This window comes from Amphiura filiformis, chromosome 10, assembly GCF_039555335.1.
Source record: "Amphiura filiformis chromosome 10, Afil_fr2py, whole genome shotgun sequence".
Lineage (NCBI taxonomy): Eukaryota > Metazoa > Echinodermata > Ophiuroidea > Amphilepidida > Amphiuridae > Amphiura > Amphiura filiformis.
In genome coordinates, this window is record NC_092637.1 from 32,817,345 (window position 1) to 32,834,467 (window position 17,123).

At 36.8% G+C, this 17,123-nt stretch overlaps 2 protein-coding genes across 2 annotated transcripts in view; both read left to right on the forward strand.

The window, feature by feature from the left end:
* LOC140162760 (MFS-type transporter SLC18B1-like) overlaps nt 1–17,123 on the forward strand; it is a 223,089-nt gene that overhangs the window by 160,907 nt on the left and 45,059 nt on the right. The window lies entirely within an intron of this gene.
* Nucleotides 1–17,123, forward strand: part of LOC140163250 (uncharacterized) — a 28,732-nt gene that overhangs the window by 10,127 nt on the left and 1,482 nt on the right. The window contains exons 5-11 of the mRNA XM_072186647.1: nt 5,390–5,464; nt 6,248–6,422; nt 7,050–7,261; nt 10,576–10,635; nt 11,882–12,097; nt 13,272–13,412; nt 14,793–16,290. Coding sequence (XP_072042748.1) covers nt 5,390–5,464; nt 6,248–6,422; nt 7,050–7,261; nt 10,576–10,635; nt 11,882–12,097; nt 13,272–13,412; nt 14,793–16,290 — 2,377 coding nt within the window. The remainder of the gene's footprint in view (nt 1–5,389; nt 5,465–6,247; nt 6,423–7,049; nt 7,262–10,575; nt 10,636–11,881; nt 12,098–13,271; nt 13,413–14,792; nt 16,291–17,123) is intronic.

Sequence of the window (17,123 nt, forward strand, 5' to 3'; positions counted from 1 at the left end):
ATCTACTGAAGATAGCATTACACTCACTGTTGCTATCTACTAAAAGATAGTATTACACTCGCTGTTGCTATCTACTAAAGAATTAAAGATAGCATTATACTCACTGATTATACCACTGTTGCTATCTACTGAGGATAGCATTACACTCACTGTTGCTATACTAGTATTACACTCGCTGTTGCTATCTACTAAAGAATTAAAGATAGCATTATACTCACTGATTATACCACTGTTGCTATCTACTAAAGATAGCATTACACTCGCTGTTGCTTTATACTGAAGATAGCATTATACTCACTGTTGCTATCTACTGAAGATAGCATTATACTCACTGTTGCTATCTACTGAAGATAGCATTACACTCACTGTTGCTATCTACTGAAGATAACATTACACTCACTGTTGCTATCTACTGAAGATAGCATTACACTCACTGTTGCTATCTACTAAAAGATAGTATTACACTCGCTGTTGCTATCTACTGAAGATAACATTACACTCACTGTTGCTATCTACTGAAAATAGCAGTACACTCACTGTTGCTATCTACTGAAGATAGCATTACACTCACTGTTGCTATCTACTAAAAGATAGTATTACACTCGCTGTTGCTATCTACTAAAGAATTAAAGATAGCATTATACTCACTGATTATACCACTGTTGCTATCTACTGAAGATAGCATTACACTCACTGTTGCTATACTAGTATTACACTCGCTGTTGCTATCTACTAAAGAATTAAAGATAGCATTATACTCACTGATTATACCACTGTTGCTATCTACTAAAGATAGCATTACACTCGCTGTTGCTTTATACTGAAGATAGCATTATACTCACTGTTGCTATCTACTGAAGATAGCATTATACTCACTGTTGCTATCTACTGAAGTTAGCATTATACTCACTGTTGCGATCTACTGAAGTTAGCATTACACTCGCTGTTGCTATCTACTAAAGATAACATTATACTCACTGTTGTTATCTACTGAAGATAGCATTACACTCGCTGTTGCTATCTACTGAAGATAGCATAACATTCATTGTAGCTATCTACTGAAGATAGCATTACACTCACTGTAGCTATCTACTGAAGATAGCATTATACTCACTATTGCTATCTACAGAAGATAGCATACACTCACTGTTGCTATCTACTGAAGATAGCATTACACTCGCTGTTGCTATCTACTGAAGATAGCATTACACTCACTGTTGCTATCTACTAAAGATAGCATTATACTCACTGTTGCTATTTACTGAAGATAGCATTACACTCGCTGTTGTTATCTACTGAAGATAACATTACACTCACTGTTGCTATCTACTGAAGATAGTATTAGTACACTCACTGTTGCTATCTACTGAAGATACCATTACACTCGCTGTTGCTATCTACTAAAGAGCATTATACTCACTGTTGCTATCTACTGAAGATATCATTACACCCGCTGTTGCTATCTACTGAAGATAGCATTACACTCACTGTTGCTATCTACTGAAGATAGCATTACACTCACTGTTGCTATCTACTAAAGATAGCATTATACTCACTGTTGCTATCTACTGAAGATAGCATTACATCCCCTGTTCATCTACTGAAGATAACATTACACTCACTTTTGTAGCTACCTAGATAGCATTACACTCTCTGTTGCCATCTACTGAAGATAGTATTACACTCGCTGTTGCTATCTACTGAAGATAGCATTATACTTACTGTTGCTATCTACTGAAGATAGCATTACACTGGCTGTTGCTATCTACTAAAGATAGCATTATACTCACTTTTGCTATTTACTGAAGATAGCATTACACTCGCTGTTGCTATCTACTGAAGATAGCATAACACTCAGTGTAGCTATCTACTGAAGATAGCATTACACTCACTGTAGCTATCTACTGAAGATAGCATTACACTCACTGTTGCTAGCTACTGAAGATGATAGCATTACACTCACTTGCTATCTACTGAAGATACCATTACACTCGCTGTTGCTATCTACTAAAGCATTATACTTACTGATGCTATCTACTGAAGATATCATTACACCCGCTGTTGCTATCTACTGAAGATAACATTACACTCACTGTTGCTATCTACTGAAGATAGCATTACACTCACTGTTGCTATCTACTAAAGATATCATTATACGCACTGTTGTTATCTACTGAAGATAGCATTACATCCGCTGTTACTATCTACTGAAGATAGCATTAACTCACTGTTGCTATCTACTGAAGATAGTATTACACTCACTGTTGCTATCTACTGAAGATAGCATTATACTCACTGTTGCTATCTACTGAAGATAACATTACACTCACTGTTGCTAGGCTGAAAGTAGCATTTCACTCACTTTTGCTATCTACTGAAGGTAACATTACACTCAATGTAGTTATCTACTGAAATTAGCATTACAACCATTGTTGCTATCTAATGATGATAACATTGCACTCACTGTTGCTATCTACTGAATGTATCATTACACTCCCTGTTGCTATCTACTGAAGATAGCATTACACTCGCTGTTGCTATTTACTGAAGATAGCATTACACTCGCTGTTGCTTTCTACTGAAGATAGCATTACACTCGCTGTTGCTATCTACTGAAGATAGCATTATACTCAGTGAAGTTTTCTACTAAAAATAACATAGTTTGTGTCTTTATTTCTTGAACGAGCTTGAAAATTTGAGCTAAAAGATGCAGCTTTTGGCTGCTGATTCCAGATATGATATATCTGTCTTTGTTTATGATATACACACCTTTGTTTCCAATGGACATTTTATTGTGAAATGTCATTGTACAAGGAATACATAAAAAAAATTCCACATAGCCCCGAATAAAAAGTATTTAATTATCTTTGTAATCACTCAAAAAGCATTTTGTGTGAATTTTACATCCGAACTAGAGGCTATTAAATTTTTACGAGCCTTTTTATTTTACATGTAAAGCCTATGGGGGTGACGATTAGAAATGGATGGCAATATTGAAAAACCCTCATTTTGGGCCATTTTAGACACTAAAATGCCCATAAAAAAAGAATAGCCTCTAGTCCGGATGTAAAATTCACACACAATGCTACCTGAGTGAGTACAAACATAATTAAATAAATTTCATTCGGGGGCTATATCAAAAACAAAAAATGTCCTATACCTTCATGGTTATGAAACAAAGGTGTATACAGGGGGTGAAAATAACGGCTGGTACCTTAATTCCTTTCCGCACTGTAGGCCCTATTTATATCATTACTATTTCTAACATGTTTTATTTGGTTGATGTTGCTTTTCAGAATCAGACCATGATGAAAACAGACATATGGGAAAAAGAAAACTCGCTGTTGCTATCTACTGAAGATAGCACAACACTCACTGTAGCTATCTACTGAAGATAGCATAACACTCACTGTTGCTATCTACCGAAGATAGCATTATACTCACTGTTGCTATCTACCGAAGATAGCATTACACTCACTGTTGCTATCTACTGAAGATACCATTACACTCGCTGTTGCTATCTGCTAAAGAGCACTATACTCACTGATGCTATCTACTGAAGATATCTACACCCGCTGTTGCTATCTACTGAAGATAGCATTACACTCACTGTTGCTATCTACTGAAGATAGCATTACACTCACTGTTGCTATCTACTAAAGATAACATTATACGCACTGTTGTTATCTACTGAAGATAGCATTACATCCGCTGTTGCTATCTACTGAAGATAGCATTAACTCATTGTTGCTATCTACTGCAGATAGTATTACACTCACTGTTGCTATCTACTGAAGATAGCATTATACTCACTGTTGCTATCTACTGAAGATAACATTACACTCACTGTTGCTAGGCTGAAAGTAGCATTTCACTCACTGTTGCTATCTACTGAAGGTAACATTACACTCAATGTAGTTATCTACTGAAATTAGCATTACAACCATTGTTGCTATCTAATGATGATAACATTGCACTCACTGTTGCTATCTACTGAAGATAGCATTACACTCGCTGTTGCTATCTACTGAAGATAGCATTATACTCAGTGAAGTTTTCTACTAAAAATAACATAGTTTGTGTCTTTATTTCTTGAACGATTTCAACGAATGAGGTCTTAAATTTGAGCTAAAAGATGCAGCTATTGGCTGCTGATTCCAATTATGATATATCTGTCTTTGTTTATGATATACAAGGGGTGAACATAACGGCTGGTACCTTAATTCCTTTCCGCACTGTATTTATATCATTACTATTTCTAACATGTTTTATTTGGTTGATGTTGCTTTTCAGAATCAGACCATGATGAAAACAGACATATGGGAAAAAGAAGACTCGCTGTTGCTATCTACTGAAGATAGCATAACACTCACTGTAGCTATCTACTGAAGATAGCATTACACTCACTGTAGCTATCTACTGAAGATAGCATAACACTCAGTGTAGCTATCTACCGAAGATAGCATTACACTCGCTGTTGCTATCTACTGAAGATAGCATTACACTCACTGTAGCTATCTACTGAAGATAGCATTACACTCACTGTAGCTATCTACCGAAGATAGCATTACACTCGCTGTTGCTATCTACTGAAGATACCATTACACTCGCTGTTGCTATCTACTAAAGAGCACTATACTCACTGATGCTATCTACTGAAGATATCTACACCCGCTGTTGCTATCTACTGAAGATAGCATTACACTCAATGTTGCTATCTACTGAAGATAGCATTACACTCACTGTTGCTATCTACTAAAGATAACATTATACGCACTGTTGTTATCTACTGAAGATAGCATTACATCTGCTGTTGCTATCTACTGAAGATAGCATTAACTCACTGTTGCTATCTACTGCAGATAGTATTACACTCACTGTTGCTATCTACTGAAGATAGCATTATACTCACTGTTGCTAGGCTGAAAGTAGCATTTCACTCACTGTTGCTATCTACTGAAGGTAACATTACACTCAATGTAGTTATCTACTGAAATTAGCATTACAACCATTGTTGCTATCTAATGATAACATTGCACTCACTGTTGCTATCTACTGAATGTATCATTACACTCCCTGTTGCTATCTACTGAAGATAGCATTACACTCGCTGTTGCTATCTACTGAAGATAGCATTATACTCAGTGAAGTTTTCTACTAAAAATAACATAGTTTGTGTCTTTATTTCTTGAACGATTTCAACGAATGAGGTCCTAAATTTGAGCTAAAAGATGCAGCTATTGGCCGCTGATTCCAATTATGACATATCTGTCTTTGTTTATGATATACAGGGGGTGAACATAACGGCTGTTACCTTAATTCTTTTCCGCACTGTATTTATATCATTACTTTTTCTAACATGTTTTATTTGGTTGATGTTGCTTTCCAGAATCAGACCATGATGAAGACAGACATATGGGAAAAAGAAGTGAAAACACTGAAGGAGCAATTGAAATTACTATTGGTAAGAGTATTGGAGTCAAATAAAATCACCATAATTATGTTTTCAATGGTCAGAGGACATCTGGCATTAGCATAATAAAGTATACACACAACACGAAAAGAAAGTCCTAATTCCATTGACCCGTCATAAATCTCAACCTGGTCATGTTTTGACAATTTGATTGATACGGTATTGTGCTTAAACTTGTTAGCTGCAATTTGATACCACATTTGTTACCAAAAGCTCTGAATTGACACAAATAGCAATAAGTGAAATTTGGTATATTTTTAAAAGTTGCAAATTAACAGGAGCACGTACGCAGAGATAAATTGCAGAGTATGACCATGTCAAGGCCCGAAATGATCGCCAAGTAATATCGATCGTACCCACTTCCAAGAAATGTTGGGTGTATCAGGGGCATCTCAAATGAACAATTGAATAAGCCACCCTCTGTACCATACACGATCAATGTTATTGATCAATATTGCGGACCCTAAATGCAGGAATGGGTACAAAATCTACCATTGTGCGTGTACAGTGGTAGATTTTGAATCCACTCTTGTATCAAGGGTCTTTGATATTGATCAAAAAATTGAACGTGAATGGGCCGCATTAGAATGCTTTGCACCAAGTTTTCAAAACTATATTCTAAAATGTTATTATAACGTTTTATACCTTTTACACATAGTCCGATCGACATTTAATCGTTTTCTTTAAAACGGCAAAAAAAAAAAAAAAAAAAAAAAAGAAAGTTTTTGCCAGAGGGAGTAACCCTCCAGCAACTTGCAATTCTCTTCTGTACAGGTGGACAAATATTCTATGGAGAAAACCACGAAAGAACAAGAACACCGTATTCAGATGCAAAGTTCAGCTGCTGATTCACACATATCACAGATGAGAGCCCTCGAGGAACGATGCAAAGATCTGATGAACGACTTCAGTAACTTTGGTGAACAGTTAACGGGACTGAGCGCAGAAGGTTCGTCCAATGTTCATTTAAAACACGATGAAGAGAAAACTCATGTTCTCTCAGTTCTAGTTCTTAGGGTATTGGATGTATAGGAGCACCAAACAAAACAAGGACAACACTAGAACTTAAGAAAAAGAAAAGAAAGCAAAGAAAATGTTTAAGACTTATTCAGTGATCCCAGCGAAAGTGTAAAAAGAAAATGTATAAATTACCTGAAGGTAAAGGACAAGTCATTATAATGCTCATTAGGAAATATCTTTCAATGAAAAATTTGGCAAAAAACCCCCCCAAAAACCAGTATATTATGACGAAATTGAAGCTCCCTTTCAAATAAATGTAGTTAATATTACTACTTTATATTACAGACTGTCTGTCTTATTTTGAATTTAATACCCGGTTTTCGGCTTAACCACTAGCAGCTATGTTAGCACATCTATATACGACACATATTAACAAAGGTACCAAAATCTGAACTTTGATGATTTTTACAATCCTCTGAATGAGCAAATCACCGAACGGGCCTTTAAGATAGTTTTAAAAGTTTCAGGTTTTAGAGCTGGGAAAAATAAAGAAACACATTTAGGTATTTAAACATTTCACATTAAATTTAATTATCTGTTTTATCTATATGCATAGTTAAATGTGCTACTGAACTCAACAACAAGCTAAGTCGAGTCAACACTCATCAGAAGTGTATCATTGAATCTGTAACGCAAGAAAACCGTGATAAACGTGATAAGATAGTGAAGATCAAAGCTGAGCACGCGGACAAGAGTCCTTCTGATGGGGATACGAAGTTGAAGGAGAAGAATGCAACCATTCAGCGGCTTGAGGAACTGATAGCAAATGTGGGTACAAATTCAGAATAGTGGTCGCCATTCAAACCCTAACTCTGTTATTAAGCCCTAGCCCTAATCTTTGCATGAGTCTTGTCCCTACATGTAACCCTGACAATATTATCCCAACCTAACTGTAATCTTAACCCTAAAGCCTAAACCTTATCCAATGGCGCGGGGCGGGAACATCCAGTCAGTAGCGTAGCGTGGGTCATCATATTGGGGGGGGGGCACAAGCCGTTTTCGGCCATTTTCCTATGGGATTTAAAAAAATTTCAGATCGATTAGGGGGGACGCTACGCCACTGGGAACATATCCCCTTAAATGAGTTTACCGTTTGTGCATGCTTCAATTGAGGATCGGTATTTCGACCCCTCCACATTTGGTCCCCTGGTGGCATATTTCCCCTGGTTGCCCCCCCCCATTACATTTTGACAGGGGTCTGCTGCTTTAACTCTGAACCCCCTACCCATGTTTAGGGATTTTTTTACCTAAAAAAGTCGTGATTTGACAGTTTTTGACTAATTTTTCTGAAATCGGGACCCATGTTTAGGGATTCTTTTTCTGAAATCGGGACCCATGTATGATTTTCCAACTATTTTGAGGTATTTTGAGTCATTCAAATTTTAGATAGGCCTATTGTAATAAATTTTACAAAAATTCAAACACTTGCTAAATCTTGAATAAAAAATTAAGGTTTAACTATAATTTTTATTCATCCATTTTTTTTACTTCTCTTTCTACATACATTTATCTATTTGCTTGTTTATTTACTTGAATGTGCATTTTCCTCTTCATTTTCTTTATTTCTCTTATGGCGTTTAATTAAGCGAAGTCGAATTAAAACCAGATTGTCAATGGGGAGAAAATTTTTGGCCAGGCGTATAAATGGGTTTTTTACCCTTGTGTATAATATGGGTTAAGCCGTTGATCCACTTGGGAGTTACGCACATCAGTGTTTCAGATATGTGTTCACCCATGTAAAAACAGGTGCAGGGTTTTGATGCAATCATAATGGTTTTGTTAAAGGGTTTTGTTGTTGCTATGATACAACCAATCACTTGGCATAATTGTAGCTGGTCAAATGCAAGTGGGTTTTTGACTCATTCATATCATGTTTTATCATCGAGAGATCAACTTCTATTGAAAAACCCACCCTCCACGCCCAATAAATGTACATGTTAAGTAAAAGTAAAGTAACAGTGAGTCATGTATAAGTTTACAGGTTTTAGTGGAAAGTAAGAATAATCAATTGGTTATAAGTTTTACGTAACTTTGAAAACATGTTTAATGCTAAATTATGCGGTTTAAATTAACACAAACATTAAATGTTTTATCAGAGCGTTAAACGTTTTCAAGTTAATCATTTGAAACAGAAATATCATAATAAATGTCAAATGCTCACTTCGAATTCATGCATAACAATATAAGAATTGAAGTAAATATAATCAAGCCTTGCAGGCTTAATTGAATTGAATTTAATGGCTTAACATGTTTAATAAAACATGTTTATCATAACAAGTGGGTACACGGATAAGATAATAACTCGCAAGTCAGCAAGTGATTATAAATGTGAACTCAAGTTTAAGTCTATAAAAACTTTCAATCGTATATACAGAAATATCACAATAAATGTCAAATGTTCACAAAATGAGGTAACTTCGAATTCATGCATAACATAAGAATTGAAGTAATATTATCAAGCCTTGCAGGCTTAATTGAACTTAATTTAATGGCTTAACATGTTTAATAAAACATGTTTATCATAACAAATGGGGACATGGATAAGATAATAACTAGCAAGTCAGCAAGTGATTATAATTGTGAATTCCAAGTTTAAGTCTAAAAGCTTACAATTGTGTATACAGAAATATCACAATAAATGTCAAAATGTTCACGAAATGAGGTAACTTCGAATTCATGCATAACATAAGAATTGAAGTAAAGATTATCAAGCCTTGCAGGCTTAATTGAAATTAATGGAATGGCTTAACATGTTTAATAAAACATGTTTATCATAACAAGTGGGGACACTAAAGATAACTCGCAAGTCAGCAAGTGATTATAATTTTGCATTCAAGTTTAAGTCTAAAAGTTTTCAATTGTATAGACTTGAGCCTTAAACACTGCATAGAGCGGGCGTGTTAAACTAAAGATGTCTCCCAGCGCAAAACACTGGAGAAAAATGGTTCACAATGGAAAGGAGGACCAGACGTATAGAAACAAGGTAATAAGTCAACAAGTTCAAAATAAGTTTGATATGACTTTGAATTCATAGCAAATTCTAAAGTCTGAAAATATGTAAGCTAAATAATTCCACAAAAAAGAGTGTTTCTGTTGGCGTCAAGTAGGCACTTTATCATAAAATCAAAAAGTAGCCAAAGTTAAAGAAAAAGCACTTTACCACTGTCTACCAGGTTTTACGGCATAATCAAAAACAACAACAAAACAAATCAAAAATGGTTGTTGTTAAAGACATAAGCCTGGTACATGTATGTCAACAGTTTCCTAGGCATTGTGGTAAATACATACCAATTAACTGTACCTATCGGAAATAAATACATGAAATGATTGAAGCAAAACTTCATGTCCATAAACGAAGACGCATACATGCAGTTATTTTTCGGCTTTCAATGATATTCTGCATTAATTATATGCATTTATGACAAATCATGGCAAATGACATGGTCATTATTTGAAATCTGCGTAAAGTATTGAATTGAGTGTTATAAAATACACACGATAATGATTCCATATGGCGATGGCCTTTCAATTAGCGCGTGATAGTTTTGTCTGCGTTTTGGGACCTTTTTGGGCTCAATTATAGGCCTATGGTATAAGATATATAGTGCTAATTAGCGAATATTAGAAATATGATGAACCCCGGGGATGATGAACAATGGTATATGGTAACTTGTGCCCTTAATTAGCGCAAATTATGGTCATGTTTGGCTTTGGGGCATTTATCATAGGGAATAACATGTGTCCGGAAATGGCTGCGGATTATGGTCTTGTCCGGGTCATGGGTCACTTTCCCATGGAATCTAGAAGTTGTTAGATTACTATAGTGCTAATAACGTCATAAGAAATAATGTGCCTTTAAATACGCGCAGATTATGGTTGTGTCTGGTGTCAGGGCATTTTTCTTTGGTATGAGATACTTAAGAAATCCCATAGAGGATATTCTTTATAAATAAACCAAATGATCTCTCGGTTGGTATAGAACATGACCACCACAAAAAGTGTTGTCTCCCATGTTTGTTGTTTTTGAGTTCATTGACAATTTGATTGTGTATTGTAAATCAATTTTCCTTTTAATCTTACAGAAAGTGAAAGCCAACCAGCAGCTGGAGAACAAATTGAAGGAAATGAAGGAAGCACAACAAGTGAGTGGTATTATACTCCGTTACGGAAATAAAACCCCGGGGGGGCACTCAACTGAAATTTTGGTAGGGGTGTACGGCGTGGAGCGCCAAACTTTGGGAACTAAGAACTGATTTTGGGAAAAATAGGGGCTTAATGAACTGAAATTTCAACATTTTGGTGGGTCTTGTGAGCTAAAATTGGGCCAAATTATAGGCTTTGGAGCTAAAAAATTCCAAATTTTGGCTAAAGAGCTACAATTGCCAGAATTTGAGGCTCAAAGAACTGGAGCATGATCCAAATGTGGGTCTTTAAAAGGAACTGCCGGGGAGCCTGACTCTTGACCGCCGCACATACCCATACCCCATTTACATGTGAGTACCCCCCCAGGATAAAACCCTATGCACGTGGATAGCGCCTTCACATAGTAAAACTTGAGACTTATCACTTTGGAGTTGAATTGAGGGCGGCATGCGAACAAAAGTATCGACCAGACCTGGTATCGACAACAATTTTCAATTAGTATAAATGCAACTTTTGTATTCTTTTTGTTCTCCATATTTTCTTGCATAACTTTGACACGAATGTTTTGGACAACAGATTTTTAATTCTTCCCATTTGTGTGCATGATGAGGCTCCCATAATGTAAATCGGCCATTAAATTCAAATTATGGAGCTTAAGTAATCGTATAGCAACGTTTAACGTTGGGAAGTATTTTTTGTGGAGAGCACATTGAACACACCAAATTGCATTCTGAATACGAGGAATGCCCTAATGATATCAAATAATTTAGATTTTTTTAATTCGCGATATAATGCAAATTTTATAGCATATGTTATTAAAAATAGATTTTTAAAAATATATTTGACGTTTACAGTCCTCGAAGTTAACTTTATAAATTTAATTATGTAGCTGGGAAAAAAAGCCGTCCATCATTTGAAAATTTTGACCTTTCGTATTGAAGTCTGAAGATATACATTTTTGTAAAAATGTTTATCTTCAACACGGAAGGTAAATTTTTTCAAATGATGGCTTTTCCTTTTTTTCCCTTTAAAAAAACCAAACTATTTTGTCAAAAAATTTTATGAAAAAGAAACATTAAAATTAAATTATTCAAGAGTTCTTGTGAAGCTTTTTTTCTAAATTTTCAAAGTTGACAAGAGTGTAGAGTAAAAAAAACGCGACAAAGGAAAAAACAAATTAGCCACATTTTAATAAGAAGGAACAGTTAACCACAAATTAACAAATTATTTTGATGTTACTTTTAGCGCACGTTGAAAGCTTTGTCCGAGTCTCATTTGCTGACCGATCGCCATCTGGACAGTAGCTTGAAAAGCGCCGGAGACGTCAGTCTCTTGAAGGATGAACTAAATAAGACAAAACTCTCACTACAAAACACGGAGAAACAGTTGACAACGAGCCAAGAGGAATTGGAAGTGGAGAGGAGACAGAGGGAGGTAATGGAGTCAGAATTCAAGAGCCAAGTAAGTAGTGTATTGGGTTCATGAAAGTTCATGTGTTGGTATAAATCATGATTTTGATTTAAACTTTTGATCCAAACACAAAGAAATAATTCCTACCTCGGAATTTTCAGATGGTACTCCATCTTGACTGTATCAGGTCGCGATTTTCTTGACCTTTGACCTGATAACAGACTCGTAGACTCCTGAATGTTTGAACCGGCCCCCGTCTTTGTTGAGAGATGGTTGGTTGGCTTTGATGTGAACTGCTTCTTTGACTCCACGTTGGAACCACCTACTGTCTCTGTCGAGTATGCGGACTTTATCCAAGTCAACAAAATGTCCCGGAGACTCGATGTGAATTTGGTTTGAGACCTCTGATGCTGTACTACTGGGTCTCCTATGTTAATGTTCATTAAAACGTGTTTTCAGAGAGCGTTCAGTTTCGCCGATGTAGGCTTCTTTGCACTGTCCGGTACCGGTAACAGGTTTGCCATGGCACGGGATGTAGTATACCGGACCTGTAATGTCCTTCTTATCTGTCTTGTCCTTGGGAGACACAAGGATTTGTCTTAGCGACCAGCGTGCGAGTGGGTTTGAAGAAATCAAGAATACACTAACGCTATAGTTGTTAAATGTCCTTCTAATCGCTTCAGAGGTACCTTTGATGTAAGGGAGCACTACGTGGCCTTTATTTGGGCGTTTATCGCCCACATCACTCGTTTTGGGTTATTCTAGTTGATACACACCCTATGGAAGACGTGACCCTAATCTTCCACATAGGATGTGTGGATTTCAAATGGGTTCACCTCCTGGGATCATCTGAATAGCTCTGAATGGACGACTCCATTTGAATTATGCACTCCCTGTGTGGGAGATTAAGGTCATGTCTTTCATAGGGGGTGTATGGATTTCAACTGGAATAACCCTATGTTGTTGTCCATGATGTTATTGGTCTCGGTTGTTGTCTTTGTCGCTGTTGTTATTGTTTATTGTTGTTGGTTTTTGTTGTCGTTAATAAACCATTGGAACACGTTTACATTTGTAAGGGAATTGCAAATGTTCGCTTAACATTCTTCAAAAAAAAAATTGTAAATTGTAAGACTCTCAAATTTGATCGAAAGTTAAGATACCATAATTGTTATCCGTCCTTGTAACCTATTAGGTTTGTGCATATTGTCGTTTCAATTGTTTTTAGATTCTGCAAACCGAAACAAGTCTGAAGAAGCTGCAAGATGAACGTGCCGATGTTAGCCGGGCTAACCGCAACCTTGATGAACTGAACAGTAGCTGGGCAAAGAAAAACATTGAACTCAATGCAATCATTCAAAATCTTAAGGTAAGTTGTAAAAGTAAAACATATTTTTTGAAACCTCACTAGCTTGGTTATAAAGCTACATCAAGGGCTCTCTACCAATAGAGGTTATCCGTGTTCTATAAGCTGCATATCCTATCAACGACAGCTATACCTTGTTTAGGATTTTCAAAAGAAGTACCTGCATGTGCAACCATGACTGTTTGAAAATAGCCGGCCAAAGTCATGCAGGTAACTCCGAGGTCGTGTATTGAATTGGTTTGAATGAGGAATACTACGAGAATCAGCGCCTTTTGTTAGAAGTCACACATGAGTAACGTGGATAACCTCTATGGTGATCAAAACTTCACCATTAAAACATTCATATACATGTATCATGTATATAGATAAAGATGCTACTAAGTTCACATGAATGATAGTAGTCTTGTATCTTAGATGTGCAATAAGCAATCAAGGGAGTCGTTAGCTCCACATTATGCAAAAGTTTTATTGTGGCTCTAGTATTTCTGTGATTGTTTCCGCAATGTTGATTTAGAATGTAAGTAAGACAATCTAAGGCCAAACAAAATAATAGTTCTGTCTCATGTTCCCCGCGCGCATTTGATTTATGCTGCGCGTTTGCTCGAACAAAAATGCAGAAGTTGAATTTCATTTTGTATTTTTTTTGTTTACATTTTAACGAAATTTGGTCGAAAATTGGCTGTAAAATCAGTGTTCAATTTCAATTTTGTTTCTGTTCACTCCGAAATTGTAACGCTAGATGTAGCCTGTGTTCCAGCTAAACATAGCCATTATTATATTTTGATATTATAAAATACCCAAAATTGGTGTTGTTTTATAAAAATAAAATAGAAAACCGCATACCTTATTAGATTTCAAACTCCCATGGGACATGAGACAAAACTATTATTTTGATTGGCCTAAGCGAAAGCAAGATGAGTAACCGCGAGCGATGTGTAACCGTAACCGTTAGCTTGTCCATTTTGGGTGTCAGTTTTAAAGCCATAATTATTATAACATTTGCTGAGGAGAACGCCCTCAATTTTTTTTTTTTCAATTCTGTTTTTACACGATTGTAATGTACTTTAGTCAATAAAGATACTCTGCAAAAATCAAGACATTAGGTGCTGTAGTTTTGTCACAGTACGTACACGGCGTACCCCCGAGGATCGTACCGTATTACAACCGCGGGAGTAACATGCATGGGTGCTAGTAGTAAATTCCAATTTTCTATACTTTACCTCGTCGCAAAAGGAAACATATCTGACAGTAAAAGCTAACATTTTATGGAAAATAAATACTCATCTATTTTTACAGAAATGTTATAATATGGCTTTAAGTTATTATCACGCATTGGTATCCTTAATTCACATATAATTCAACTACATTTTTTTTGGTCTACAGGAAGATGCGAAAGAAAACGATGATCGAATACAAAAATACCAGCTTCAAATTAGCCAAGCCAACCGTCGACCGAAAAGTACAGATGTTGCAACTTCCACAGATGTGACAATTGAAGAAAACAGCAAAAGCGGCACAATTGATATGGGCAAATCAGGAACAGAAAACGTGTCTGAATTAGTTGGTGAAAATACGTTAGATGCAAGAAAGGAGGATAAAAAAGATGAATCGGCAGGAACTGTATCGGATGCTAAATGTGAAGGCGTGGGATGTAGTTCTCCCATGAATGATGAAAGGAATGCTGAGGAGCAGAATAGCTCAAAGAACAGCAGCAGTGACATTATGAAAGAAAAAGGTGTTGAGAAACCAGCCGTAAATGAACCAAACCAGATGCAGATACAAAATCCCACTCTAGAATTCAGTGACGTTGACAATACCAATTGCAGTGGATTCGCTGAAGATAAGCCGGTGAAGCAATCGGGTCAGTTGAAGAAAATTAATGAATCACAGATGGATGCATCAGCTTCATTGCAAAGTCGAAGAGAGCCAAGATTACCAGAACGTGCAGAACCAGGGGCTGGACAAACCGTACTAGAAGGTCCTCAAATGCAGATTACGTCAGCAAGACGAACAACAGCTGGGACATTAGAAGCTGCCAAAAAGCATTCAGTGGTTATTCAAATGCAAACGATAAATCAAGGTCAAGATGTTCAGACAATGACCACAGAAGAACCAGGCGATGGAAAAACTCCAGTATTGACTCAGCCAATTGTGCCACCAGTGACACCGTCAATTCCAAATCAACTTGGTGATTTGGAAGAAGAAGCTGGGAAGAGTACTCTTGAGGTATTAGCCAACCCAATTACCAATCAACGTGATCAAGAAGAGAGAATGAGTTCTGATATTAAGCAGATGGTTGATTCAGCTGAATCAATACCAGTAGCACCCGGCACGTTGTCTCAAACCGGTACTTCAACTCTGATAACCTCCCACTCTGACGCTGTCCGCAATTCTCCCAGCATTGACAACAAGAATGCTTCTATCAACACATCTATTGGCTTCAGTAGTAATACCAACGCAGAACCGAAGTCTACTGCCACGAGCCCAGAATCTAGCTTTATAAACAGATTCCACGGTTTGTCTCATCTGTTAAACACACCACGACAAGATATGCCGTTAAAAGAACAGAGCCGCTTTTCCTTTACTCTCCCTTCAGTTGGGCCCAGCTCTGCAGGCTATATCTCACAACCCATCAGCGCATCCACAACAGATAGATCTGCATGGAACGTTACGAAGTCCCCGATGACTAGCTCCGTCACATCGGATTTTCTATATTCCAATCCCACAGCGTCGATGTCATGTGATAACCTGTCGGAGTCACAAAGAACTCCAGTATTTCAATCATCGAAGTGGTTTCCTTCCCCCAGAATTCCAACTTTTATGACATATCCAGTACCTTCCGCAGTGTCTACTAACAAGGGATCATCCCGGTTACATTCAGGTAAGAACATGAAGAGTATAATGTTCAATTTCTTTGTCAAACTACAAATATTTCCAGAGACCTTTCGCACTTTCCGATTTAGGGCAGTTTTTACGGCGTAAACAAGAAGTCTGGTTCTGATTTGGCTATATATAATTGAATCACGATACCATCACATCAGCATCTCATTCGGATCGCCTTGTTTTTTTTACGTGATCGGTCGGCCTGTGTGAAAGGTCTTTTCAAAATAGTGTAGTTGCAATTTTCATAGTTGGACCAGAATTCGTATAGACTTGCATTTCGTTTATTTGATACGTAACTGGCAAGTAATTGATAATGACCGCGAAATATGTCAATGATTTAAGGTTGTGGCTATTGGTCAAGTCAATATTATGACGGGCCCATCCCAGAGGATGATTTAAGCACTTCCCACCACGCCACTGTGTTGACTTGCGGTTAGCACAGCTGTGTGAGTGAACATGACACCACTGCTCGCACATTGCATTGACGGGCATGGTTAAATTTGAATTTGGACTGATATATTTACAATAAAAACGCATTCAAAATGCTAGTCGATTTCACATTTTATGTTACCTACAGAAGGTGTGAATTATCCTTTATGCATACATCACTTTTGTTCTGAAATCGACCAAGTAATAATGACACACGCACAATTCTTAAACAACATCTTTTGCACAGAATTCAATGGGATTTGAAAAGTAAAGCGGCAGTTGAAACTCTAGTGATAACACGTTTGCAGTGCATGATGGGGCTTCCTTAAATCATCCTCTGGGCCCATCCATGGAAATCATAAAAAAAATCCTGGTTCGCAATTAAATGTTTTAACATTTTAC